The 26,039-nt window shown below is 39.9% G+C and overlaps 1 protein-coding gene across 2 annotated transcripts; it reads right to left on the minus strand.

Annotated features, from left to right (window-relative positions):
- Nucleotides 1-1,461: 1,461 nt before the first annotated feature.
- Nucleotides 1,462-25,917, minus strand: ttc17 (tetratricopeptide repeat domain 17). Of its 2 annotated transcripts, XM_086026268.1 has the most exons (25): nt 25,691-25,917; nt 24,326-24,415; nt 23,584-23,753; nt 23,098-23,209; nt 21,596-21,727; nt 21,017-21,126; nt 20,762-20,909; nt 20,302-20,441; nt 18,513-18,673; nt 18,159-18,271; nt 17,581-17,733; nt 16,458-16,573; nt 16,187-16,343; nt 15,997-16,068; nt 15,599-15,820; nt 12,317-12,536; nt 11,089-11,205; nt 9,377-9,663; nt 9,121-9,274; nt 8,891-9,011; nt 7,786-7,945; nt 7,587-7,670; nt 5,003-5,122; nt 2,392-2,535; nt 1,462-2,304 (listed from the first exon to the last, which is right to left on the minus strand). In XM_086026268.1, the coding sequence occupies exons 1-25, from the start codon at nt 25,859-25,861 to the stop codon at nt 2,173-2,175; spliced, it is 3,606 nt and encodes a 1,201-aa protein (XP_085882394.1). In that variant the 5' UTR covers nt 25,862-25,917; the 3' UTR covers nt 1,462-2,172. The 2 variants fall into 2 exon arrangements, with proteins under 2 accessions (XP_085882394.1, XP_085882395.1); XM_086026269.1 differs by lacking the exon at nt 21,596-21,727.
- Nucleotides 25,918-26,039: the final 122 nt, after the last annotated feature.

Here is a 26,039-nt window from a genome sequence, read left to right on the forward strand (position 1 = left end):
CATCATTGGAGTGGATATTGGAAGTCGTTTGTGATGAAATTTTGCTTTCACCTCTGCTGAAGAAATTAGTGAAAACATCTACACACTGTCTACTTACTTATTAATATGCACATTTTTAACCTCTTTTATTTTTCCCTCATATTGTCCTTCAGTTAATTCTGTCTTATTGACTTTTAGTCTTTTTAAATTTTAAACTTAATGCCAGTGCCTCCTCATGGGAGCCTCCATGCTTGGAGGTGTGTTAGGTCCATCCGCGGGCATGTCATCCTGCAGATTCCCAAAAGACGAGGGGGACCACTCTGTACATTGTGAGGAGTTGACCTCAGTCTATCCACGTCATGGGGGGCTCTGTGGCGGCATCCTCAGTGGCTGTGGACTTGGGCCACCTCATGGATTGTTTTTCCTCACTTGGATTCTCAGTGGCTTGCCATGTCTCTACACTGTCACTTAATATGTGGGCGTGTGCTCGTATGGGTGCGGACGGTTTTTATTTCTGTAAAAACCCTTGCCTTATATTTTTAATTTATTAAAAGTTTTCTATAAATAACATTTGATATCATGGTTGAATTTCGTTTTACTAACATCTTTCAACAATTGAAACTACTATGGATTTAATTTGACGAGACTAAGTACAGAGTTGTGAACTGAAAGTTAACTGCGAGCAAGAGCGAGAAATTGAATAAAAATGTTAAGCTCAAATTGCACCTACTTAAGTATAAATTATGCACAAATAAATTGATGACAGATCTACATGCTTTGAGTACTTAGAAATGTAAACTCTCAGCCAATGAAATTTGGGTTGAATCAATAAAGATTATTTTCTTGTTTAAAACAGCATTTTACAATACAGTATAGAAAAATATGGTTTGGCAGAATATACTGTGCCCTTGTCTTACTGCATGGCAAGCACAATTTTCAAGGCGCATCCTTGAAAATGTGCTAAAAGTAGCACCCACACCTTGGGTTATTTTTGAAGCATCTCGGACACTGATGTAGATCCTCAGCAGGTTTCAGTGACGTAAAATCATTGGCAGGCATCCAATGAAAATCGTTTACTGTAAGAGGGCCAAGCTATTGGAGACAATTAGCCCATTAGATATGAACATATAAGGTGACCTTGCGATGACCAAGCCAAGTTCGTTTGATACAAGAACACAGGCGGCGACCACTTGTCATTACACTATACCGCTAACATTTCAAAATATATCTGGAAACCAACCTGGTTTTGAACAGAAGTAAAAGAGGTTTGCTGAAAAAGTCAGACAGTGCCACCATGTGGTCAGTAACATGCGTACAGGCATGCGGTTGTATACAAGAGCAGGCTGTAAAATGGGGATTTTACCTTGGTGTTCAAGTGTTTCTGATTTTCCAAAGAGATATAAATGGTGCAAAAACAATTAATAGAAATCCACATACGGCCTATTTAATACTGTACAATTAATACAGATTCCACTCGTGATGGCCAGAAGGAACTCCTTTTTATTTTTGCCTGATGATTACCTTTTAAAGCAAATGCAGCATAATTCAGTTTCACTACTTTTTTATTAAATTAGCTTGGAGCAAAATCAGTTTGTAGGTCCCGTATAAATAGGAATGATGACAAAAGTGCGAAAATTACCGTCCATTTCATGAGCGGAAACAATGAGGGCATATATTGTTGAAAACTATGTGACGACTGAGATGTGAAGCATATTCCATCTCCGCAATCGCTTGATGGGACACAATATATTATAAACTTTTCAATTAAAACCTACAATTAAAATAAATTTAAAATACAACACTGTCTCCTGGCCAAAAGATGCACACATTTCATTACAGCTGTATTTTTTTGTAATAGTATATCAATATTCTGGTTTTCCCTTTTATTTGCAATGCCAACTCTTGCATGAATGCTAATATGTCACCATCAACAGTGAGGCATATACGCCGGATTTGACTTCCCTTCCATACTTGCAAACGTTAACTGTGAGGAGACCAGAACGGCAAGGAATATCATCAGCTGTGCTTTGTGACGTCCAAATGTTTCAAACAGCTGTTGTAGCAGTTAAATAGGCTGAATGAAAAGGAAAAGGCTTCTAGTTTTTCCATCTTTGTTTTTTGCACAAGTTAAATGCGGGCTTTAACAAATACATTTGTGTGGTCTTGATCTATTGCGGGCGTCAAGGTCTTTCATTAAGGATGACGACGTTCCCTCTTTGTAAGCAGGTAACACTGAATGGTTCTCAGTCGGTCTTTGGCAGGGGCGAACTCTGGCTGCAGTTTCAACGTGGACTCATACCAGCGCATTGCTTTTTCGAACTCCTCCTGCCATCAAGAAACACAAGCAATGTGTCCATACAGGTTCCTCCACTGAAAATGATGCAAGTGGGGAGAAAATAATGATTGATTTACCATAGCGATGTAGACGTTGGCAAGAGTGAAGTGATTAACTACAAAGTGTGGAGTAATTTCTACAGCCATGCGAGCAACTGTTAGAGCGTCCTCCCACAGACGAGCATTCTGGAAGATGTTGGCCAGGCTGATAAGGGGAACATCCTGGTTCAGAGGGGGAAAAAAAGCACATTAGGAACTGCTTGATTAGGTTTGCTAAAGAGAAGATTTTTATACAAGTAGAGGTGTGAATCTCTTGTAACCTCACAAATTATTAGATGATGATTCTGAAACTTCAGTTTTGCTTTCGGACTTTCAAACTCCCCATGGAGTCAAAAATTCTGATGCTGAACGTGACGAAGCGGCTACCACAAGAACTCGGACAGAACGGGACAAAATCAATGAACGGGACATTAATGAATTAATGTAAAGTTTGCCAACACTGCAATTTTTTTTTGTCCCAACATACAAAATCTAGAGATCAAACAAACTCTCAGACATGTTGTGGCTTAAATGTTTGGCAGGCGTGCAGAAGCACGCATGTAGGTAGCGTGCATAGACTGTTTGCCACTCACAATACTGTCAATATTGCAACATTACATTTAGGCACAATCAGGCTCCGCCCCAATAACAAATTGACTGCCTTCCAGGCGCTCTATGTCAGAGTTCCATTTCTTTTGTTGCACCACCATTATGTTATTTAATAATCGATTATTGAAATGTATATCAAATTATTCAATATTATTTACATCTGTTTCATGTTTAAGAATTTAAGGCACCCGGAAGAGAAGTCAAGAAGCAGCAGTTAGGAGGTGGTGCAGATGCACTCAGTTACAAGTGTGAGTGCCATAGAAAACCGAAATGGGGAAGAGTGGAATCCTGCAGTTTAATAAGCAAGCAATACGACATTTTGTTCATGTGGCTGTCCACCACTGTCAGTCACTGAACCGAGAGGTGCGTTACATTTACCGGTTGAACAAGCCAAATACAACCGCACTCGTTTAGCCCCTGACTACTTTGGAGTTGAGGACAGTCTGATGACTCGAACAAGGTAACAGTGTGTAAAGCTCACATGTATACTTTTCAATGTCTAATAAAGGTGCCGGTTGGAGACCTCAAAGCTCATATAGACATAGAGAAACACAAATTTGACTGAGTTCCTTAATTGTTAGACTGGGAGCACAACAGGATGGACAAGAAGACAATTGTGAGGAAGAACACAAAAGACTGAAGTGACATTTTTTTCTTCATTAAATTAATATCCTTGTGAGACTACTGTTTTATCATTTACATTCTTACACTGAAAAGATAGAAGGAAATATTTTGTTAAAGCTGGAGTTATTAGAACGTTGTTATATTTAAGCAAGACTTTAAAAGATAATTTTTGCTGTTTTATTTTCTACCCACACAGACGAGGCATAATTTAAATTAGGCCTGCACAATATATGGAAAAAATAATGTGGGTGATAATGTGATAATGGCACATGCAGTGCAGAATGCAAAAGACGTGCAATAAACTCATATGGAATTGTATGCTTTAACTTTGACCAATCAGATGCAATTTTAAATGTGCCTCGCCGTCCAATAGGAGAGCAGTACCTAGGGGCATCATTAACACTAAAAAATTTAGATACGAATACATTAATATTTTTCCACAAAAAAAATATTTTGTTCATTAGATAATAAAGATGTTAAATATTGCAATAATATTCATATTGCAATATGCAACACCCATATTGCCTACTGCATGCATTTTCCAATATTGCGCAGCCCTACTTTCAAATTATTAGAGTTATAATGCAGGGCATCAGAGCTAAAAAGAAAAAGAAAAGAAAAAGGAAAAAACGACAGAACTTTTCTTTATTTTGAGTGCGTGACAAAAAGCAATTGGCACTGAATTGGTGGATTGGCCCATATTGTATGAATATAAATATATAGGGGGGTGCAAAAGTAGGTATACTGTAGTATCTTTTTCTTTTGAATCTTATCTTGTTTTTCTTTTTTTTTCCACGTTTAAAACAAATCTGTTTCTTATCTTTTTCCAGTATCTTAAAAAAAAAAAGAGAAAAAAAAGCTAAATATACTCCTGTACACGTACTTTTACACCCCCTCTAAATAGTAAAATTTAACATATAGTATCATATTGTCGCTGTCATGTGAAAAACACATATCTCTATTTTTTTCATTTTTGTTTTTTTCATTAACAGTGTTTCCGCGTTACATACATCGCATTAATGTGAAAATTAAAAAAGTTTCCAAAATTGGAGATACGTGTTTTTCACAGGACAGTGACAATATATAAATGCCTGTATGTACATTTCTATATTAATTTGAGACAATTAGCATTGGATCGGGACTGTTTAGCAGCAGGTCCTAAAAAACAAAGACTGACTCAGGTGCCAAAAAACGTGTGATCAGGATATCCCGAATAAATAACCATACCAGTGTTTTGTGTACAACTGCTGTAAATGGTAAGAGTACCGTACATAAAGGTAAAAACAATCGGCATACATTTGGCCGATGTTTAAAGGGCCATAATCGTCCGATTAATCGGTCAGACCCTAGTAAAACAGCTAATCGGAGAAGCAAATAATATCTCATTACCTTTTGCTAAGGCACAGGGATTACCTACCTTCATGTGATAGGGGGCGTAATTGAGGGCCTGTCGCAAGCAGTCAATTGCCCTCTTGCCTTGACCTTTCACCCTCCAATAAAGTGCAGCCATACTGGATAATACCCATGATGTCTGGTTCTAGGAGAGATCATGTATAAGTTAAACAATTGATTTAAAAGGTCTTAATGATCATGATTTTATAGTTTTGTCAAGACATCAAAACTTTGACTTCGGCACTATACCTGCATACAGTATATTACCTTGATACTGAAACCATATTACAGGAACTTAATAAGAAAAAGACAGTGACTATGACAGCAAATGCTTTTTTTACTATTAATTCAGAAAATTATAAGGATGGAATGTTAGAATGTGTTTGATAAAATAAATACATTTTGAACATTTTTGAACACTTTAGAAAAATTGAACACAAAACATCTAACATTTTTAACACTACTGAAGATTTTTAATGTATACAGTGTCTTGCGAAAGTATTCATCCACTTTGAACTTTTTTATCTTTTGCCACATTTCAGCCTTCAAACAAAGATTTATTTTTTGGAAGAATCAAGTGGAATACAATCGTGAAGTGGAACAAAATTCATATGATATTTTAAACTTTTTTATGAATAAAGAATAACTGAAAAGTGGGGTGCACGAAATTATCCGGCCCCCTGAGTTAATAATTTGTAGAACCCCCTTTTGCTGCTATTTCAGCTGCAAATCTTTTGGGGTATGTCACTATTAGTTTTGCACATCTAGAGACTCACATTTTGCTAATACTTTGCAAAACAGCTCAAGCTCAGGTAGATTAGATGGACAGCATTTTTGTACAGCAGTTTTCAGATCTTTCCAGATTCAGGACTGGACTTTGACATTCTAACACCTGGATATTTTTAGTTTTGAACCACTCCACTATAGATTTTGCTTTATGTTCAGGATCATTGTCTTGTTGGAAGGTAAACCTCTGTGACAATCTCAGGTCTTTTGCAGACTCCAATTGGCTTTCTTCCAAAATGTCCCTTTTGTTGCATCCATGGTTTTACAAAGTATTACAGTAAGTCAGGGGGGCCGAATATTGCACACCCAACTTCAATTTTTTATTTCTAAAAAAAAGTTCCAAATACTGTATTAATTTTGTTCCACTTCAGGATTGTCCCCCACTTGGTGATGATTCTTCACAAAAAAATATACGTGCAGTATATTTATATCCATCTCTATATCAACCGTACGCGACACATAGTGGCATTTTTGCCATAATGACAGAAAATACCTTAATGCGAAAACGCAGCGACGAAATCAATGCATTTGAAATTATCCGTGCTTAACGAGTAGCAACGGCGAGTAAGCAGCGTTGTTAGTCCATTCATACATAAGTCTGTGGTGTACGCACACTTATGGCCACCCCTCAGTGAGATGTTGTGTCCAACTGGCCAGCCCACTGAAAAATGTATGTCTATACCGCTATAGCGTTAATGGGGCACTGCTTCCCACTGGTGGACAAGAATTTCCTCGAAGCCATCTGGAAGTTGTTTTCCATTGTCTCGACAAACTCCTCCCACGCATGAGTTTTTGCCTTGGCGACCCCTGAAGCTGCGTTCCGTTTGGCCAGCTGGTATCTGTCAGCTGCCTCCGGAGTCCCACAGGCCAAAAAGGCCCGATAGGACTCCTCCTTCAGCTTGACGGCATCCCTTGCTGCCAGTGTCTATCAGCGGGTTCAGGGATTGCCACCACGCCAGGCACTGATTTTCGCCACGATTGACACTTAACATCTTACGGCCACAGCTCTGATCGGCTGCCTCAACAATGGAAGCATGGGCCCACTTGGAGTCAAAGACCCCGGGACGTAGGCGAATTTCTGCCGGAGTTGGGAGTTGAACCTTTTTCTGATTCTGCCAGACGTTCCTAGCAAACCCTCATACTATGTCCGGTCTGCCAGGTCGGAAAGGCATCTTTACCCACCATCGGCGCCAACACACCGCCAGGTGGTGATCAGTTGACAGCTGCGTCCCGCAAACCCGATGGCACAAATGGACACCCTAATATTTGAACATAGAGTTCGTTATTGACAGTCCGTGAAAAACACAGAAGTCCAGTAAAAGAACATCACTCGGGTTCAGATCGGGGGGCCGTTGATCCCCAATCTCACCCTTGCAAGTGTTACCATCACTGCCCACGTGAGCATTGAAGTGCCTCAGCATAATCGGGAGTCCCCAAGCGGCGTGTTCTGTAGCACACCCTCCAAGGACTCCAAAAAGGGTGGAGACCGAACTGCTGTTTGGTGCATAGACACAACAGTCCGGACCCAGTAACCAAACCAGAAGGCGGAGGAATGGTACCCTCTCATCCACCGAGGTGAACCCCAGTATACAGGCGCCAACTAGGGGGCATTAAGGGTGCCAATACGTACTCGGCGCCTCTCACCGTGGACAACCCCTTGTTTCTTTGCGAGTTTAATGTCTGCAAGATCGTTAGTTTGCAGCCACGTCTGTCTGTGTCTCTGTGTTCGTGCGGCATCACCACGCTGAGCAATACCCGCTCCCCCGTTTTTTTTTTGTTTAAACACCATTTTTTTTTGCTTTCAGATTTAAATTCTGACTTACCTTCTCCAATACTTTTGCAATTCGAGTCCCCACCTGTTCAAAGGACTGAGGGGAGAATTCCTCTTTGCCAAGGTTTTGCAGGACCTGAGGTCAGGGACATCAAAATAGTGTTATAAAAGTATATTTTTTTTGTATTTAGATATTTAGAGACGATTACGCTTTTTTTTTTTTTTTACATTTGAACTGTGTTTTAGCCTACCTCACTGAGTTGGCTCTCTCCTGTGTAGTGGATGGCGGCTCGATTAGCCATGCCTGCTAGGTGGTCAAGGGTGTGCATACTGGCAGCGAGGTTTGCATTGCATAAAGGTTCAACAGCTGGCTCCTGGAGTGGGGTAGCAAAATCGATGTGCTCTGTGATGCTGGAGAAGGAAGTGTTGAAGAAATTGTGAATCATTGTCATACCCCTAAGTCATAGATGTATAGGTGGTCCTTGGTTTACAATACTACTGACATGTAACGGTTTAAGGCTACAAACTGCGTGCAACAAACTCATGCAAGCAGCGGCGCAAGAATACATTGTCACACGGCAAAGGAACCATTTCGTAGGCTTGTTTTTTTATTCATGACACAGAAGTTAGTTTCATACAAATCCTATAATTAATACTTAACTAACTACACGGACGACCCCCCATTATGCAAAGATTATTGTCAATTGACGCTGTAGATGGTACGTTCCTATTTATGTGCAGAATTGGGTTATGTAACCAGAAACAATCTCCATTATAAAACAAGGACACCCTCAATGTATAGACCTATTAAGAATGTTTGTAAACAACAGATGACAGGATACCTCTGGATGGCAGAAGGCAAGTAACTACTGCTGACCTGAACGAAAACAATGACAAAAACTTGTGGTTGTACCCCAAAAGTTGTTTTTTTTCTGATTTCCTCCTAAAACTTGTAATTTAATCCAGCAGAACCTGTGGGCGCGTCGTCTATATCGCTGCCGTTACTCATTTAAGAGCTCCCACGATGGACGGGTGACTGCCATTATGACTCGCGAGAAATCCGGAACATCCTCTGCGGGCTTACGACACCGTCACGTGTATATTCTGATGAATTTTATTGGTTAAGAGACCGATAATTAATTAATTAATAAAAAGAAAATGACGTGTACGCACTCTCGGCTTTAAGGGTAGAAAGACGCAACAGCGCTCACTGCTCTAGTGGTAGAAACGCGGTTCTGCGCTCCCGTCCTTAATGGGTTAAACCAAGCAACAGAAAACTCAAGATGAAACTCAAATGATCCAGAGCCTTCATGAAAATTAACCATCAAGATAAAATGTCACAGGACAAAAGCTTACTCGATGTTCTTGGCCGACACAGCTAGCCAGGTGCTTGCCGCAGTGGTGAGGTCAACCCTTCGTGTGCGCTGACACTCCTCTGGCCCTGGCCAGCCAAGACTTGTATAGTCCCTCCAGCGGCCTGCCCAGGCAAAAGAAAAAGACCAAGATGTACAGTATATTCAATCGGTTGGGAGTCCTTCACCTTTCATTACTTGTCCTTAATTCACCCCAGTGTAAGTTAGTGGTACCTGGAGGTCCTGCTGATGGGATAGTTGGTCCGCTAATCTCCAGAACAGAATGTCCTTCAGACATTGGCTCCTCGCCCTGGATATCATCAGCGATGGCCACATTCTCAGTCCCATCCACCTTTGCCTTTCTTACTCTCTTTACTTGAAAGGTGATCTGAGAAGCAACATCAAAATCACCCACAATCAAAGGCCAAACAATGGGTTTACGCTTATTCTCTGTGGCATATTTTTATACAGTAGGACTATGTGCCGTTACCCATTCTGAACCGTCGTCATCCTCACAGTTTCCAAAGCAGGGCCCTCCGCCACCACGGGGCCCCATCACACGGTCATTCTTGAGCACCCGGATTCCCCGCAAGTCACCTCGTTTGCCGTTGACATCTAAAGCCCCCTCGAAAGCTCCCATCAGGTCTTCCTTCAGCTGCCACTCCTCCTCACCTTCGACCCCACCGTCTGCGAGTGAGGGGGTCGTCCCTGAAGGAGAGTGAGCAGCTTGCCGTTTTCCTGCAGCCTCACCAGACCCATTTGTGTCCAAGATGACCTCTGTATCAATAGCAGAGAAACAGAAATAACAATCATGTCAAATAACATTTAAGATGATGCTTTCTTGGAATTTTAGACATAAGATAGCGATAACAGACTGCACATAATACAATTGGTGAGAGAAGTGGGAAGGGTAGTTACAGTGACAACAGTGACAACTACATGATGGTAAAAATGTACTTTTTAATTGCTTGTACGCGAATAGTTTGGTCTCTGGAGTGCCTGCCCACCCACCAAGTGTGAGTTTAAACAATCGAGCAATGTTGTAGGCTGCCTATTTCTGAAAACATGTCTGCCAAGTGAGATGCACTAGTTCCCTCGTATCGCTGAAGTGATTAACAAAGGCTTATTTAATGAAACAGGACCACCACCTCCAAACAGCTTTAGTTCTGGGAGGCATAAAAAACGGTTCTAAATTGTGACATAATTAATTATAGGGTATTTTTTGTTGGTATTGCATGTCACAAATGTTATTAATAAACTGTAGTTGGAAATTGTGAACAACAAAACAAAATGTCTGCTTTAAAAGGTACAAAACCAGTGCAAGAATGTCATAAAAACAAAAAGTAAAAAGACCCCTGAGTAGATATGTTAGCATCAAGTACAGAGATAAGGTAACCCAACAAAACAGTGACCTAAGAGAATTAAGTGGCTGGAGTAAAAAATGTTTCTATTTCATGACACATTTTAAACTGACTTGGTTATAACAGCATCCTTTGGAAAACATCATGTATATGGCACGTTTTCTCTCGGTTTAAGTTCGGATTCGGACCAGAACAAAGAGATCGGAATGCATTATTACATTATACATGAAAGAAATCCTGATTGAATATAAGCCCGGTATGGATCTGAGCTCTGCAGACATGGCTCAATTAGTGGAGCCCAGTGTTCCAAGTAAACATGGTGAAGCTGCATTTAGCTGTTATGCTGCACACAAATGGAATACGCTGCCGAAAGACGTGAAGTAGGCCCCAAATGTAAATGCTTTTAAATCCAAGTTAAAAACGTTGCTTTTTTTCCTCCCATGCCTTTGCCTGTCTTCTAAACGACTTTAAATCTATTTTTTCTTTATTTTACCTAGTCGTATTTGTCTACTTTACTTTTAAATGTATTATGTCATTTCTGTTAATGTGTTTAAATGGTGTCATTGTACTTGCACTTTTAGTAATTTCTGTAAGCTACTTTTGTTTTCTCTGCGTTTCTCTTCTGAATGTCACAAACTGTTGCGTTTGTAAATTCTGGTAGGTGTTGTGTCTGCTTGTGTGAAGCACATTGAGTTGCCTTTTGTGTGAAATGTGCTGCCATGACTTATGGTGAATATGCTGTGGTAGTTACTGATTACAATTTTTTGGGTTCCCACTGGATGCTAGAAAAAAATATCCTCCCAGTTTTCAGTCATTGACAGTGTCCCCAGATACTACTTACTTTCAAAGAGCAAAGAGTCCTCTATGGCTGAAATTGAAGAGGTATCCTGTTTTTCCTCACCACCCCACTCCTCCAGCTGGTTGGCAAGTTCATCATTAGCACCGCAAGCAGAATCCTCTGGATCAACAGATATTTAGATGAAGGCATTAGAGAAAGACACATTAAATGATCTCAAGATGTGTCAAACAATACATAGAATGTAAAATGCTGTAAAATATTAACAACAAGTTCTGTTTGGTGTTAGAAAACTGTTGTGAAACTGAAGAACTGATTAAAATGTCATGACGTGGATATACAGCATATCAATTTGAGAATATTTTTATTCTAAGTGTGTGTCATGTGTTTACCATATAGTCCATGTGCTTTGTGGGAGAAATATTTGGCTATGGAGAGAAAAATTGACACATCTAATTTTGGCCACAGCTATTTCCAGAAGGTTTGAATAATTGAGTGGAAACATTTGTCTAATTCAAAGCATTTTTCCACTTCACTTTCACTGATCAAGAAGTCAAGAAATGTGTCCGTGGTGTCTCTGCTCATATCAGAAGTGTGAACTTCTACTGAAATACTCAGTGCTGTACTCACTGTCACCTGTACAGCACTGGGGGTTTCTCAGAAAAGATTAGAGAAGGAAAACCTAACTGAAACATGGTTCCATGGCTTGGTGAAGGAGTAACATATTACAAAGAATCTCCTAATGGTTAAATAATAACTGCCTGTTCTAAACTTTAGCTTATTTTTTTCTTCCAAGAATGAAATACAGCCAAATACTATTTTCTAGAATGGCCATCAGGCCAGTGTCACATTTTAAGTAAACAAGACAATGGTCTTGTGAACATTTGGACCAGAAACACTGTAGGTAGTAAAGGTATAATGGGCCAAGTTGTCCAGGACTTAATGCCCCTAGCAAGATCACCCAAGGCAAGCAAGTCCCAGGAGAGGGCTCAGATAAAGCATGGCTCAAAACTCATTATGAAGGTGACCAAAAATGAACCAAGTTTTCCCTAGCACAGAATCGGGTACTACACACTTCTCTGTCTTAGCACGTTTTCAGCAATTATCTTCAAACACGTCAAATGTATTTAGAAACCAATCTCTGAATTCACTTTACATGGTCTTTAATAATTATAATTATGCATGTGTTAGTGCTTCAAATCGATGATGTTGCTGTACAGTTACTTTTTTTGTTGGCAATGAGAAAATTGTCCTTTGCTTCAAAGTTACTCACGTGAGCAGGGTTGTTGGTTTGAAAGGTTATAAAGGAAGGGATAAAACTGCAGGCAACGCAGAAGAGGCATGCTGGCACGACACTGCTCACAGGCAGCAAAGGATGAGAAGGAAGTAGAGGAGGAAACGGCTGTCAAAAGTGTGTGGCGAAACAAGGCCAGAGCTCCTGTCACATTGCCCTGGGCCAAATGCAAGTTCACCAGGCTGAAGAGTGCATGGGGCTGGTGGGAGAAAAGAGGAGTTGTTCAAATACACAGACTAGGTTTTCTACTCAACACAAGTACATCTATTTCTAACAATACAAATACACAAAAATACACGGCGCCATGAAAAAATATCTGTGTTTCCGATTTTTTTTTGGGGGGGGGGGGATGCATGTTCATCACACTCAATCCAAACACCAAAAACATTTTTTTAATATCTTACAAAGACAATCCAAGTAATTATCAAATGCAATTTCTAAATGATTTATTAAGAGGAAAAATACCAAAAATGATATGGCCCCATATGAAAAAGTAATTGTCCTCTCAACCAAATAACTGGATGCACCACCCTTGGCAGCAATAATAAAAATGAGCATTTGCAATAACTGGTCTGCTGATGAGTCTTTTGCATCAATGTGGAGGGATTCTGGCCTACCTTTTGATTTTTGAGCATGAACTGCCGATTAAAGAAAAGCATCTTAATTGTATTTAGGTCCTGAATTGACTTGGCCACTGCAAAACCTTTTTTTTTTTTCACCAACGCAGCATTGGTATCTTTGCTGGTACGTGGCAGACTGTTTTCCTGCTGCATAACCCAAGAGCGCTTGAGCTTGAGAGCAGAAAACGATGGCCTGACATTTCCTGCAACTTCTGGTAAACAGAAGAATTCATTGGTCCATGAACCACAGCAAGTAGTCCAAGCCCAAAGAAAGCAAATCAGCCACAATCCAACACACTGCCACAAACATATCTGACTGTTGGCATGTTCTTTTAAATCAATGCTCATGTTAATTTTACGCTAGATATAACCTGCTGCACACCTTCCGAAAAGTAAAAACATTTAGGTTTGGATTTTTCCTTCTCAATAAATCAAACCATCGTTTGGAAACACCATGTTACATTTACTTGGGTCATCTTTGTGAAATATTACAACTGGCTTGGTGAACCAATTGATGAAGAGGGCAAATACGTTTTCGTGGCACTGTAAAGACGATAAACATGCAAACGAAAAAAGGAAGTAAGGGGGCAATACTTTTTCCACAGCCCTGCTTATATACACTACTACTCACACAAAAAAGAACAAACAAAAACAAATATGGGCATCCGGCTTCTGTGTGAAATTTCAGGGTTTACCAAAAATGTACTATAATTATTATAGGTTAACTTGATTTGACCTTCTCTGAAGAACAGAAGAGCGGAAATTACAACAGGTCTTTGATTAATGAATCAACCAATACGTTTTCAAGGACTCTACTTCTATGCCTTTCTGTGACTCCCTGTAAATCTTTTGCAACCTGTGGATGGCACTGTGACACACTAACCCACGGATGGACAACTGGAAGAGACCACACTGAGTGGTTCCTTGTTTAATTTAACAAAAAAAAGGGGGTGTTAATTAATTAATTAATTTTTTATTCTTTTGGGGGAAATTCTTATTTTTTTACAAATCCCCCACTAGTCTTGGAAAAAACGCTCAGAAACATTTTATATAGGTTTTCCATGAAAAACGGTGGAAATCTGGAAATTAATCCCAGACAAAAACGAGAGAATCGAAAATATGAAAAAATATCAGAAAAAAATGGTGCAGCACAGTGGTGGACATAGCATGTCCACCTCACAGTTCAGAGGTTGTGGGTTCGATTCCGGCCCCGGCCTTCCTGTGTGGAGTTTGCATGTTCTACCCATGCCTGCATGGATTTTCTCTGGGTACTCCGGTTTCCTTCCACATTTTAAAAACATGCATGGTAGGTTAACTGAACACTCTGAATTGCCCCTAGGTGTGATTGTGAGTGTGTATGTTTGTTTATATTTGTGTTCACTCCGATTGGCTGGCAAGCAGTTCAGGGTGTACTGCCCAAAGACAGCTGGGATAGGCTCCAGCACCCCCGTGACCCTCGTGAGGATAAAGCGGCATAGATGATGGATGGATGGATGGATATCGGAAAAAATACAAAAGTAAAAAAAAAAAAAATCTCAGAACATGTGAATCCGCGGCTGCCAAAGTGCGAACATGCAGGGTCCGCTGTAGTTTTCCGTTGTAATATCAACAATCACCACTAGATGGAACAAATTTACGCTTATACTGGGTCTTGTATTGCCCTATAGTACAACCTGAGTAGGCCAAATATGTTTTTTGAGGATTTGGAATGATATGCAGGACAAACACAGTACCTCAATAATCTTACAATTTTGACTGAGTTGATTTTTGTGAAAATGAGTTTGTGCATTTCATGTTGATTTCTTGTTCAGCAGTTAAGTGCCGTCCTTGAATGGTGATTTTCATGCAAGGGGGAAAAAATGGGGGAAAAAATGACATTGATGTGGTTATTTTGTTGTTTTCTTCAAAGCCTTTGATGTTGGGTTAGGACAGTGGATCTTTTATACACGCATTGAACAATTTAGTGTCAAAAATTAAATATCATAGGCATGTATTGTGTCTATACTGTATTTAAAATAGCATTTATGTAATTCATCTGGTTAGGAGGTACGTGGTTCTATGTGGCCACCAGTAGCACCGATGAAAAATTGAGGCCCTCTACAGCATTTAAGTTGTCCATCCCTGTTCTAAGGTCAGTGTCTACTTCCCTCCAAGACAATTATGTATGATGTCTTGCACTGGGGCAATGTGCCATCTTTGTTTCTAAATGTCGAAATGTGAACAGCATGAGGAAGAGGACTGTATAAATATCAATCGTAATTGAACCAGAAAACATATTGGTCGACTTATGAGTCATAAAAAAGAACCACTGCTCCACAAACTCTACCACAGGGTGCGCCAACTTGAGTAGTTTTCGTATTCCCATCTTGACTGGGGGTGTAGCCCAGAGTCTGACAAAGCAAGTGACAACTGCGAAGTGCACACAAGCTCTGATAAAGGCAGTAAAAGCATTGTATTTTGACTTGTGGAGGCAGCACTTTAATCATCACCAAGCTATTGTATTATGCTAATTACTGTGCATATTTATGTATGGGTTGCATTCAGCAGGTGCATGGCCAAACACAACCGTAATTATGACAATGAACCCATAAATTCTGCTACTACAATATTAAAAGAAAGTCACAAACCCACGTGTATCTACCTCAGTTGCATTGTAAGCCAGCGCTTCCTCCACCAGTGTTTGTGAGTAGGTGGTCAATCCATAATGTAGCAGCAAATTAGCAGCATTTGTGAGAGGCAAATGGCGGTGGCAGGGAGGGGTTTTGATCCACACTTGGCGCAGGCACTGGAGGGCACGGCTACCATTTCCTTGGGCCCGCCAGAATAAAGATGCCTCATTGTGGACATGCCAGCTGGATTTGTCCTACACAAACAACACTTTCTTAGTGAAGAAATATTTGGCTTCAGAAAAATTGAAGCTATGTTTTTTGATGGAGTTTATGGTCATATGTCAGGTGTGCGTGATACGCATGAGGATAATGTATACATTGCGAGATTAGCATATCAGAGGACATCGTGTGTTATGGGAAGCTTGCTTACTAATTTAATTATTTCTGCAATTCTGGAGCCAATTTGTTCCAATGTCCATCCACCACTGCGCGATTGCAAAATCTGTAATCACACACAATGATAACGTTTCAGCTCTCTTTTAAACAACTGCAAAATATGTTACATGTATCATTTTAATTATCAATTATGAACACCCAGAGAAAGAAAAGCAGGCAGACACCTGGGAGGCAAAGGGATCTGGAAGCATCTTGTCTTCTAGAAGCCAGTCCAGTGAAGCAGGTAGGGGAGGAGATTGTACTTGGGAGAGAGAACCACATTCTGGTAGGGCCACTGTTTGAGGAGGGCTATGACTCCCATAGAGTAGAGTTTCCACTGGGCTGAATGGCCACAGATAGAATACAATTAGTTACAGTATTTTTTTTTTCTTTTTTTACACTTGAAGCACAGTCACCTATCAACACAATACTTGCAGATCTTGAATGTGTACTTGCCTGTGACTCTTGGTTTCAGACAAAAGGTGGTATGTCGGCAACAAGTGCGCAGGGGGGACACTTGGGTATTCACTAACGCAGTCTGTCCTCTGAGGCCACAAAAACCTCTGCACATCCTACAGAAAAAAAACAGGAATGCACTAAGCAGAGCTGGGTATTCTGCCTATGTGACAGACCGGTCCGTCTATCCGCCTATGACGGCCTATTTGTAGGCGATAAATCGATAGATGGGCAACTTTAAAAAAGTAGCATAGTCAGAACCCCATTTTTCCCGTTTATGTCATCGTCTATTGTCTATTTTCGCAGTGAGGCTTCAATGGCCGCGGGGAGGTTTCCATTTCCCGTTGGCCGCGGCCGAGACTTTCATACTGGGCGAGTGCAGTGTGAAAAGGGCTTTAGTGTTACATCTGGCACTAAGTCAAAAACGTTTTTTCTGAACAACTACTTAATACCAAACGTATTATTATGTGGCAAATTCGAACATGTAGAAGAATTAAAGTAGACAAATGAGTGAAAATGTACTTCTTACTTGCTTGTATAAAATTGTTGGGTCTCTGGAGGGCCGGTCCACTCATTAAATTAAACAAATCTTTAGTTATATTGTATGTCTATCCCTGATGATGTGTCGGTGAGCAAGTCGTACAGCACTTCCTCCCCAACTTTTATATAACAGGTGGGAAAATTTACATAACTGCCCCCATCCAGAGCGGCTATGCCTTCGACTTCGAAGCGCAGCTGGGTGATGACCCAGAGCCACCTTCAAGCACCGAACCAAAATGTCAGAGCCTCAAAGTGCAAGTCGTCGCAGTAATGAAATCCATACTGGCCATTGGCTCGGAATTATGTAGGATGGGATGAGGGCTGGCTCACCAGACAGAAAAAAAATGGCTTGTAAAGTGTTCTATAATTCTTGATACTTGCAGTACGTTAACAAAAGCATGTCATAGACGCTATCAAAACGCTCGACAACTGTTTTTAATTACTGAAAAAACACACAATATGTCTGAGTGTTACGAAAGCAATCATTAACCAGAATGTATGCAGGCTCTACATTTTACTGTGAATAAAAAGTGGAAAAGAGAATATGCCGTAAACTACAATCCAATGTAATTATCCGTCTTGCCTGTGTGTCATCATGACGGCTGCTCCAGAGGGCGGCAACAGGATCCTCGTCACCGGACACAGAAGGATGGAGCTGAGGGCTGTCTGTTGACTGATTTGAACTGTGATCTGACACAAGTGCCACACTGGATGCCACTGATATCTCTTCACCAAACTATGAAGAAAGGGAGGCAACAGCCAATAAAAGCAGTCAGTGTTCTATATCTTATTGCTTAGTTTACTGACAGCCAGGTCGAGTTTTTTAACCCCAAAAAGTTCAGGAATAAGCGGGGACGTACATGTGTGACCCATGAAAACCGGAGGTTGGCTCTCCCTTCCAACCACTCACATTTTTTTTTTTTTTTAAATGTGTAAAAATATTGAAACAAAAATTTGCGGGTGACAAACCATATATATACAGACATTCACTGTACATCTTTATGTAAACAATGACATGGCATATATCCAAATTTGGCCACATTGGAGACAAACTGGACCCGTGTCACTTGAAACAAGTAGTGTAAACCCAGCTCAAATGTATCTTAAACAACAGTAACTGCCGAAACAAACGCAACAAGACCAAACTGATGTATCACTTACTTGGACAAAATGGACATGTTCAAACAGGTCACCGCGGTGATAGCGCACAGGCAGATCAAACGGGCAGAGGAGGCTGCGCTTCTGTTGACTCAGGCTGCAAATTTGATGGTTCCCTGTGCCAATAAAATACTTGTGATTTAAAACCATTACATTTATATGAAAGCTACAAATGCTGTCTCTGTTCATTTTGACTTCATAGGTAAATTTGGTTACAAATGCCACTACATTACTTTCACACAATGTCATTACTTTGCCCTCCAAGGTTTTATGTTAGTTTTGACGACAAACTTTAAATTAGTAACACAAAAATATGATCACAGCGTGTGGCATTGGATACCCTCACTGGCATCTTACCAAGTTGTGCTTCTTTGGCCATTTGGGTCTCATGGATAATGTTGTGCAGTATCTGCTCTTCCTGCAACAGCTTGTGTTTATCTAGCGCCTCCTGCTGGCGAAGGTAGTGGTCATGTTGCTTTTGGTATTCCTTGAGCTCATTCAGGGTTCGCTGTAGTGATCTATATAGAGAGGCATAATTACATCAACATATAAAACCATATAGAATAGTTGTCATCATTCAACTGCATAATTGCCCTCTTGAGTTTTCACATGATTGTACAAGAAAAGAGACAAGAGAAAAGCTAGACTACAAGTGTAGTTTGGGCAGTGTTTCAGTAATATGTTCATGTTTGCAGCATTTTGGTGGTTTACTGTTCATAAAGATTGTTTTCAGTCAAGTCATATTTATGTTGCAAACATTTTAGGTCATCAAAAAAATGACATTTAGAGGTGAAGAGTACTGAAATATTGTTCTCAAGGGCTGTTTACAACTAGCGATACGGTTGTAGATTACTAAAGCGATAGTAAAATGTCAGCAATTACAAATGGAATCTAAATATATTCTTAGCGCTTTTCAGACCAATATTCAACTGGAACCGACTGATACCGACACCAGTATCAGTGCCTATAGTGTACGTCTGTCCTGCACTCTAGGAGGAAAAAAATGCTACCGTATAGCAATACCACTTTACAAGCCTGACATGTACCTTCCAGGCACGTTGAGTAGGAGTCATGTCAGCCGTGTGGAGGTCATAACAGATGACAACACTGTGTTCACCGACTGCAAATTACAGTATGCTGTACAAAATGGATGGTTTAGGCCGCAAAGCCGCGTGAGTTGCAATGGCGAGCCGTCTGGCGAGCACTGAGTTTCTAAAGCCTCGCCTCCCACTCCCCTTCGCTCGGCTGCAGCCAGCCAGCCACGTTCCCATGACAAAGCTATGACGCAGGACGCCAGGCTAGGCAGGCGACATGCAGAGACGCAATATGCCAAGTGAGGAGAAGAAAGCAATGATGTCCTGTCACTTTAATTTTTTACAGTAGATTGTTGTATTCTCAAGAAGCAGTGGTGTATTGCTTTTTACTCATTTTATTTTGTAGTTAACACAAAGAGGCAACACGAGATCCGTATCCCTTCCTGTATATGCCAGTCGCTAGATCATTGTTCTTTGTCTCCATTTCTTCTTCATGTCTGTTCTATTGACTCTTTTTACATAGTGCCCCAAGTGTTTTGTATGGAGAGCACCACCTAAACTGAAATGCCTTGTGTTACAGGCTACATTTAGATGAAACGTAAGGAAGGCTGTTTCAAAAAAGTAGTTAAAAAAATTGTTTTGATTTTCTGAACAATATGTGACGAAATTAATATGCATTTTCATTACAATTGCAAGATGTAATGGGGTAACCAAGTACCAGCATTTTGCATCAGCGAGTACATTTTTGGTTGAAAAAAAAAAATGGTATCAGCACATCCACAATATTTAGTGTAATTATGACTTTACTACTGTGTTAGTGTAGATTGTTGATAGACTGCAATGTATTTCGGCTTATGCACAAATTTGCGTTACAACACCACGGTTAGAAACCAACCCAAGTGTAAAAGTAGTACACTAGTCATGGGTATTTAGGAAATGTGAGTTAAATTCTACAAAGATACTACGTATTGTGTGTAAACAGTATTTACTTACATAAAATTAGCATTACAGATTTGAATCATTTCATTTTTAATGAATAAATGTCTGTAAACTGAAATTACCAGTAGTTGCCTTTTACCTTTGTTAAAATGGACACGTGCACAAGTGTGTACCTGTGCTGGGCTTCTAGGCGCTGCTCCAGCTTTTGCTGGCAGAGCACGGCATGCTTCCTCCTTAAGGCCAACTCAAAGCCTGGCTGGGCCTGTAATGCCTGCTCATAACACAACACTGAGTGGTTGTATTCCCCAAGCATCTGATAGGGCAGAGAATGTTGGAACAAACAAATTTGTAGATTGCAGATCGCTAGTTTTCGACAGTTTTAATACACACTGAACAATAAAAAGCCCTATCTTCTCCTAGACCTTAATTCCCATCTTACTGTATAAAGGCGGACCATTAGTCATGTACCAGTCTAAAGGCACATGTATCAACACACCTGATTACACAGGCAGGAAAAAAGGAAAACCTTAATATATTCTCTTTTTTTTGGTCAAAATATTCAGTTTGAAACTTGTTTAAGGTAAAATTGGCACTAATGCAGTAATGTGGGCCCTTTTTTTTGTTTAAACTTACAGCATAAATGTTTCCCAAAGTGTAGTGACTGGTGAACAGGTCCGAGGGCAGGTCCAAGGCAGTGTGGGCTAGAACTGCAGCATCTGCTGAGAAATGGGCGCGGTGCAGGATGTTGGCCATATTAACCAGGGCTACATCCTTGTGATGCCTAGTAACACAAAAAGAGTGAGGGAATATGAACATATGTGGCCGCTCTCAAACAAACAAACTCCATTGAAGCATCCAGCAGGGACCTTGTGATGAGGCTGAGGCTACCTAGGGGAAAAGTGCAGAGCGCGCACCACACAATCCATTGCCTTTTGAGGGTCATTCTTCATACGCCAATAGAATGAAGCCATGTTGTACAGCACCCATGATGATGTGTTCTGGAACATACAAACAGGCATGCTTATTTTTTTTGTTGGATTACTGCTCTGACCTCTCGATTTTTTTTATATTTATTTCACATTGGCAGTAGTCCTTTTGATAGCTGGACTAGGATCATTATTTAAAAATGAAATTCCTTTGTAAATGCAAAGGAATTGCCAGGATAACCTGATTGTAACACATCAGCCACTAACTGACCTTGACTAAATGGAAGTACAATGTAAACACTGTTGTTTCTTGGAAGGATTGCACGAGGAATCCTGAATCGGAGGCAATTCACAATGCCAGCAAGTGTCATCCTAACAAACTTAACTACCGGGACCTGTCACACTTTAACACTGCTCATTCTGTTGCTGACAAATATAAATGCAAAAACATTAATACAAAGAACTAATATCGAAGTGCTGTACGTTTTTCACATTACATGCTTGTTTAAAAAAAAAAAAAAAGAAAAAAAAAAGAGTTTACCCTCAGTAATGCTTGATGGATGCGATGGCCCACCACGTCTATACTGTGACCCAGTTTATGTGACAAAGAACTATAAATTGGGTCTTCCTTTGAAAGTAATGGCGAGGTGAGGTTTGCCCTTTCTTGCACACCCTACAATACACCAGTTAAGAATACAGACATTATGTGTTACTTTATCACAGGAGATTCTTGCATAAAAAGTATGTGTTCTTTAGTAGTACGAGTACATCATACAAACGGAGTGATATTTGGGATACACAATCATGGCCAAACTGATAATCATGATTATTTTTTATCAATATTGGAAATTGGAATCAAGGTTATTCATCACAATTATTCATTATGTGAAGAAAAAAAGATGTATTTTCACTGTGCTGCTACTACTACTAACAAAAGTATGTTAAGAGTTTTGAGTGCAAAATGATCTTTGAATAGAAATGAATAATGTATTTATTCCTATTCAAAGATCATTTTGCACTCAAAACAATAACAATAACACAGGTCAACACATTTTTACACAATTTTTTAATCAGAGATGCATGTAAACTTTTCTAGATTTTTGCGAACTTCTGAATCTGCCTTCATTTATACTCTAGCAAATCAGATTTTCATAATAATAATAATAATAATAATAATAATAATAAAATAATAATACGAATATGTACCGTAAAATCCTGTGTGTAATACCCCCCCCCCCCCCAAAAAAAAAATCAACCTTAAAATGTATTTTTTTTTCTCTGTACGCGTGTATAATACGGTACCCTGATTTGCTGGCATCCATGCTTACCATCTAGTCACATTTGTGCAAATACATTTACATACGTTTTTTTAATGCTCCCATAACACAGTCTCACTATATAGTACACTTGAAAACATGATGGTTGAAAGTTGCCCTCTTTTTGACTGTTTTGGTCAAATTCCTCCACTTGTGTATTATGCACAGGATTTTATGGCAATAAAGTAATATATGTATTAATTATTTATTAATTATAATTATTTGTAATTATAATTATTTATCTATTCATGAATTAAGGGTTAGGTTCAGCAACAAGTGGATTTTTTTCAGAAATGTCATAGCTATGAATTACAACACATGGTAAAATCTGTATTGTGGAAGCTATTATAGGTCAAACTTACAAACAAATAATAAATATTTCAAGACCTAATGTGCTTGAAAAAAGTAAAGACATTTTTTAAATGGGCATCAAAAATATGTTTAGGGAAACATAAAGCCATCTCTGATTAAAACTTGCTGTTGACCAGTGTATTTTCTATTTGTAATTACTCAAGATTTTAAAATGTATCTTTGCTTAAAAACTCAAATACAAGCTTGTTCTTGTGATTAATAAAAATTATTGTACTTTCAGGAGCTAAACAAACTGGACTGCAGCAGTCAGTACAAGTACAACTGTGCAAATGCAGATTTGTTTCACATCACATCCATTTGAAATTGCTGATATCAGGTTAGGTGCAAATGATGACAAGCTGACCATAATACTCACCCTGAGATGCTGGAACGCATGGATACTATAAGGCAATTCTAACACTCTTGCACAGTCTGGTTTTTCTAGATCTGGAGGCAGAGCCGAGAGTAAATCCACATAGTCTTCAGGGCTACACACAAGAGGGGAGTGGTACAAGTCATTAAATACATAAAGTAAATAAAATTGTTATGGAAATCAATAGTAAAGTCCTACTACTACTAGCAAATTTAGTAGGGACATAGGAGGAAGAGAACAAATCATTTACAAATAACCCTCGCTATACGTCTACAGCGTGATGCAGAGAAAGGCAGTACAACTCACAGTATATATACATTTATCTTAGTCACTGTGCTTTTTTGTTCGATTTAAACAGACAGTGTCCTGACTCCTTTGTAAGTCAGACAACAGTCAGAAGAGTGAAAACAACACTGCATCCCATGACATTCCACGGCATGTTTTCTTGAAAGGAAGTACTTCTTCTCTTTTAGTATGTGTTAGACTTACCGAATATCTTTACTCTCTAAGGAGATGTAAGTGCCGTCATACAGGTCGAGGTCACCAAGAGGTACTTTGGCCATAATGCAGTCTGCATCCTCTTTGTAGTGTCGCTGCTCTAGCCCTGTGTCCCTGTCCTCATTTTCCTCAATGTGAATTTTCTGTGCCACTAGCAGCTTCTGCTCAAAATTGAAAAAAGAACAATCAAAGGGGACGGAAGTGTTTGAGAGATAATAGCTTTTTACTTAAATAAATACAGTAATCCCCTGGGAATAAATATCAAGTCCTTCCGTGAAGTAAAAAGTATTTTTTTTAGGACTGCTTTTATTAATAGCCTCACCCATATATAGACCACAAACTAGGACCTCCAGTTAAAATCATTTCAAAATCATCTTACATTATCCTTACAAATAAATGCACTCAACGTGCTTAAGTATTTTGACATGTGGCAAAGACTCCTAACTTCCACTAACAACCCAGACTAAACTTAGCTCCTCTCCAGTATACAAAGCTTGTCTCTCAATAGAGACTATCAAGTGAAATCAACTCGTGTTTAGACAGGCCTTTGGCACAATCTTGTGGCATCTTAGAACATTGTATAAAGAGCAAAAAACACACGCACACAAATAGTTGAGATGTTAGCGAATAACGGAGGATGCGTTAAAAATGGCTAAACTTAATTTTAGGTGGGGAATTACTGTATATAATTTTTAGTGACAGCGCTATTCCAACACTGTCAAAAGTCACTCACCTCCAGTTTCTTGAGGTAGTTAACACGGGACTCTTGCCTCATGAAGATCACCACGTCATGCGGATGCTTGAGATTCAAAGGTGAATCAACCTACGACACGATTAGTATGGGGGGGAAAGTAATTCAATATTAAACTTGAAGCAAAAATAATACACTGTATCAATGTATCACACGGCCACGGTCGGGGACACTAGTGAGACACACACAGGCATTCCCTCCCCTGCTCCACCAGCTCGGTAACTGTGTTACTAACACATAAATGCAGTGAAATTGTATGTTTGCCCCGCCTGTAACAATTTTGTTGCGAAGTACAGCACAAACAAATGAGCATAAATTAGCCGACTGGCCACCTGATTAGCTAATTTAACAATATACCCCAAATCAATAATAGATAATGTGACGACCACCACACACACTGTGAAACGAAGCTCTCCGTAGTCTGTGCATTGAAAAGCATTGGACTTCACATCGTTGTACAATTTGTGAGGATTATTTTGACTTCAAATGTGATGAAAGTTGGTTTGACTAATATAACAATCGGCCTGGTTTGTATACTAGTCACAGGCAAAAGCAATACAATACGCCGTCGGTCGTTTGTTTTCACAGTGCAGAGGAAGCCTTTGCATTTACTTGTGGAATTATCAGAAATGCCCGGATGTTCGGAACTGACAGTTGCATGGTCAAAATTCCCTTTTGTCTTTTTGTAATGACAACAGTCAGTCTTAGTCATTCTCATAACCTTGGTCTGTTTGGTTACTAATTTATCTATTTATTTACTAATTGTAGCATAATGTCCAGAAAGAAGAGACAGAAAAGGGAACGAGAATATAAGCATTCAACATGTGTGTGTAATATTTATTTATTTATTTTTAATTTACACTTCTATAAAGGTATTCAATATGCGTAAAAGCGCCCCTTTTCCCCCTGGAGCACTTGCCCCCCAAAAATGTCTGTGCACGCCACTGCACTGTACACAGTTCGGTTGCATCACGTGAAGTTCTGGACCCATCGAGTAGCCACGTAAACGAAAGGCAAGGGTAAACTCTTCATTAAGCATTAACTTAGTTGATGGCAGCATAGTGATAAGGGGCGCCGACAGCCGGTATGTTTTGGTCATCTTGACCTTGCTGACCTACTATCTCCCATAAGCTTTTGGCTTTACTATAAATCGTTGAGGCTGCGGGGGGTACTTTCTCGGAAATTTTAACTGAAGGGAGGCGAGCAATCAAATCTGATACAACACGAGTGATCCACCAAAACTACATTCACAAAATAAAAAACGTATGATACTGGTAAGGCTAACAGAGATAGCATTTGAAGCTAGCCACCTAATAGAAGCGAGAGAGACTCAATGAGCTGTCATACTTGCTGTTGTATTTTCCCGTCCTCTGTGACAACCCAGTGGGTCGTAGCTCCTCCGGAGTCCACTATGAGTATGCAGAGGAGAATGAAAAGCTTCCCCCGAGAAAACGTTTTCCGCAAGCAGCTGACTCGACAGGGAAAGGAGTCAGGGCTGCTTTTCTCGATGGCCGCCATTTTTCTGTCTCCTTAGAGCTGTGGCAACAGCCGAGCGGCATCCGACCACACAGTGGCGCTCAACTCGCTTTACACCCCTAGAGACAAAAACAACATCAGGTGACCTGACACAGTTCTCATCTAACTAGACATCACTTTGGGCTCTCCAAGTGATGAAGCCTCAGCCTCTAATCTATCA

This window comes from Filicampus tigris, chromosome 3 (genome assembly GCF_054856515.1).
Source record: "Filicampus tigris isolate MCC_2025a chromosome 3, RoL_Ftig_1.0, whole genome shotgun sequence".
Classification (NCBI taxonomy): domain Eukaryota; kingdom Metazoa; phylum Chordata; class Actinopteri; order Syngnathiformes; family Syngnathidae; genus Filicampus; species Filicampus tigris.

What these genes read in the sequence shown, in the direction of transcription:
- ttc17 (XM_086026268.1), bottom strand. Translation starts at nt 25,861, where the DNA reads ATGGCGGCCATCGAGAAAAGCAGCCCTGACTCCTTTCCCTGTCGAGTC. An exon ending in TCTGAAACCAAGAGTCACAG is followed by an intron (nt 16,344 to 16,457) that starts GCAAGTACACAT and finishes GTGGCCATTCAG; the next exon opens with CCCAGTGGAAACTCTACTCT. An exon ending in AAACCAACAACCCTGCTCAC is followed by an intron (nt 11,206 to 12,316) that starts GTGAGTAACTTT and finishes CTGTTGATCCAG; the next exon opens with AGGATTCTGCTTGCGGTGCT.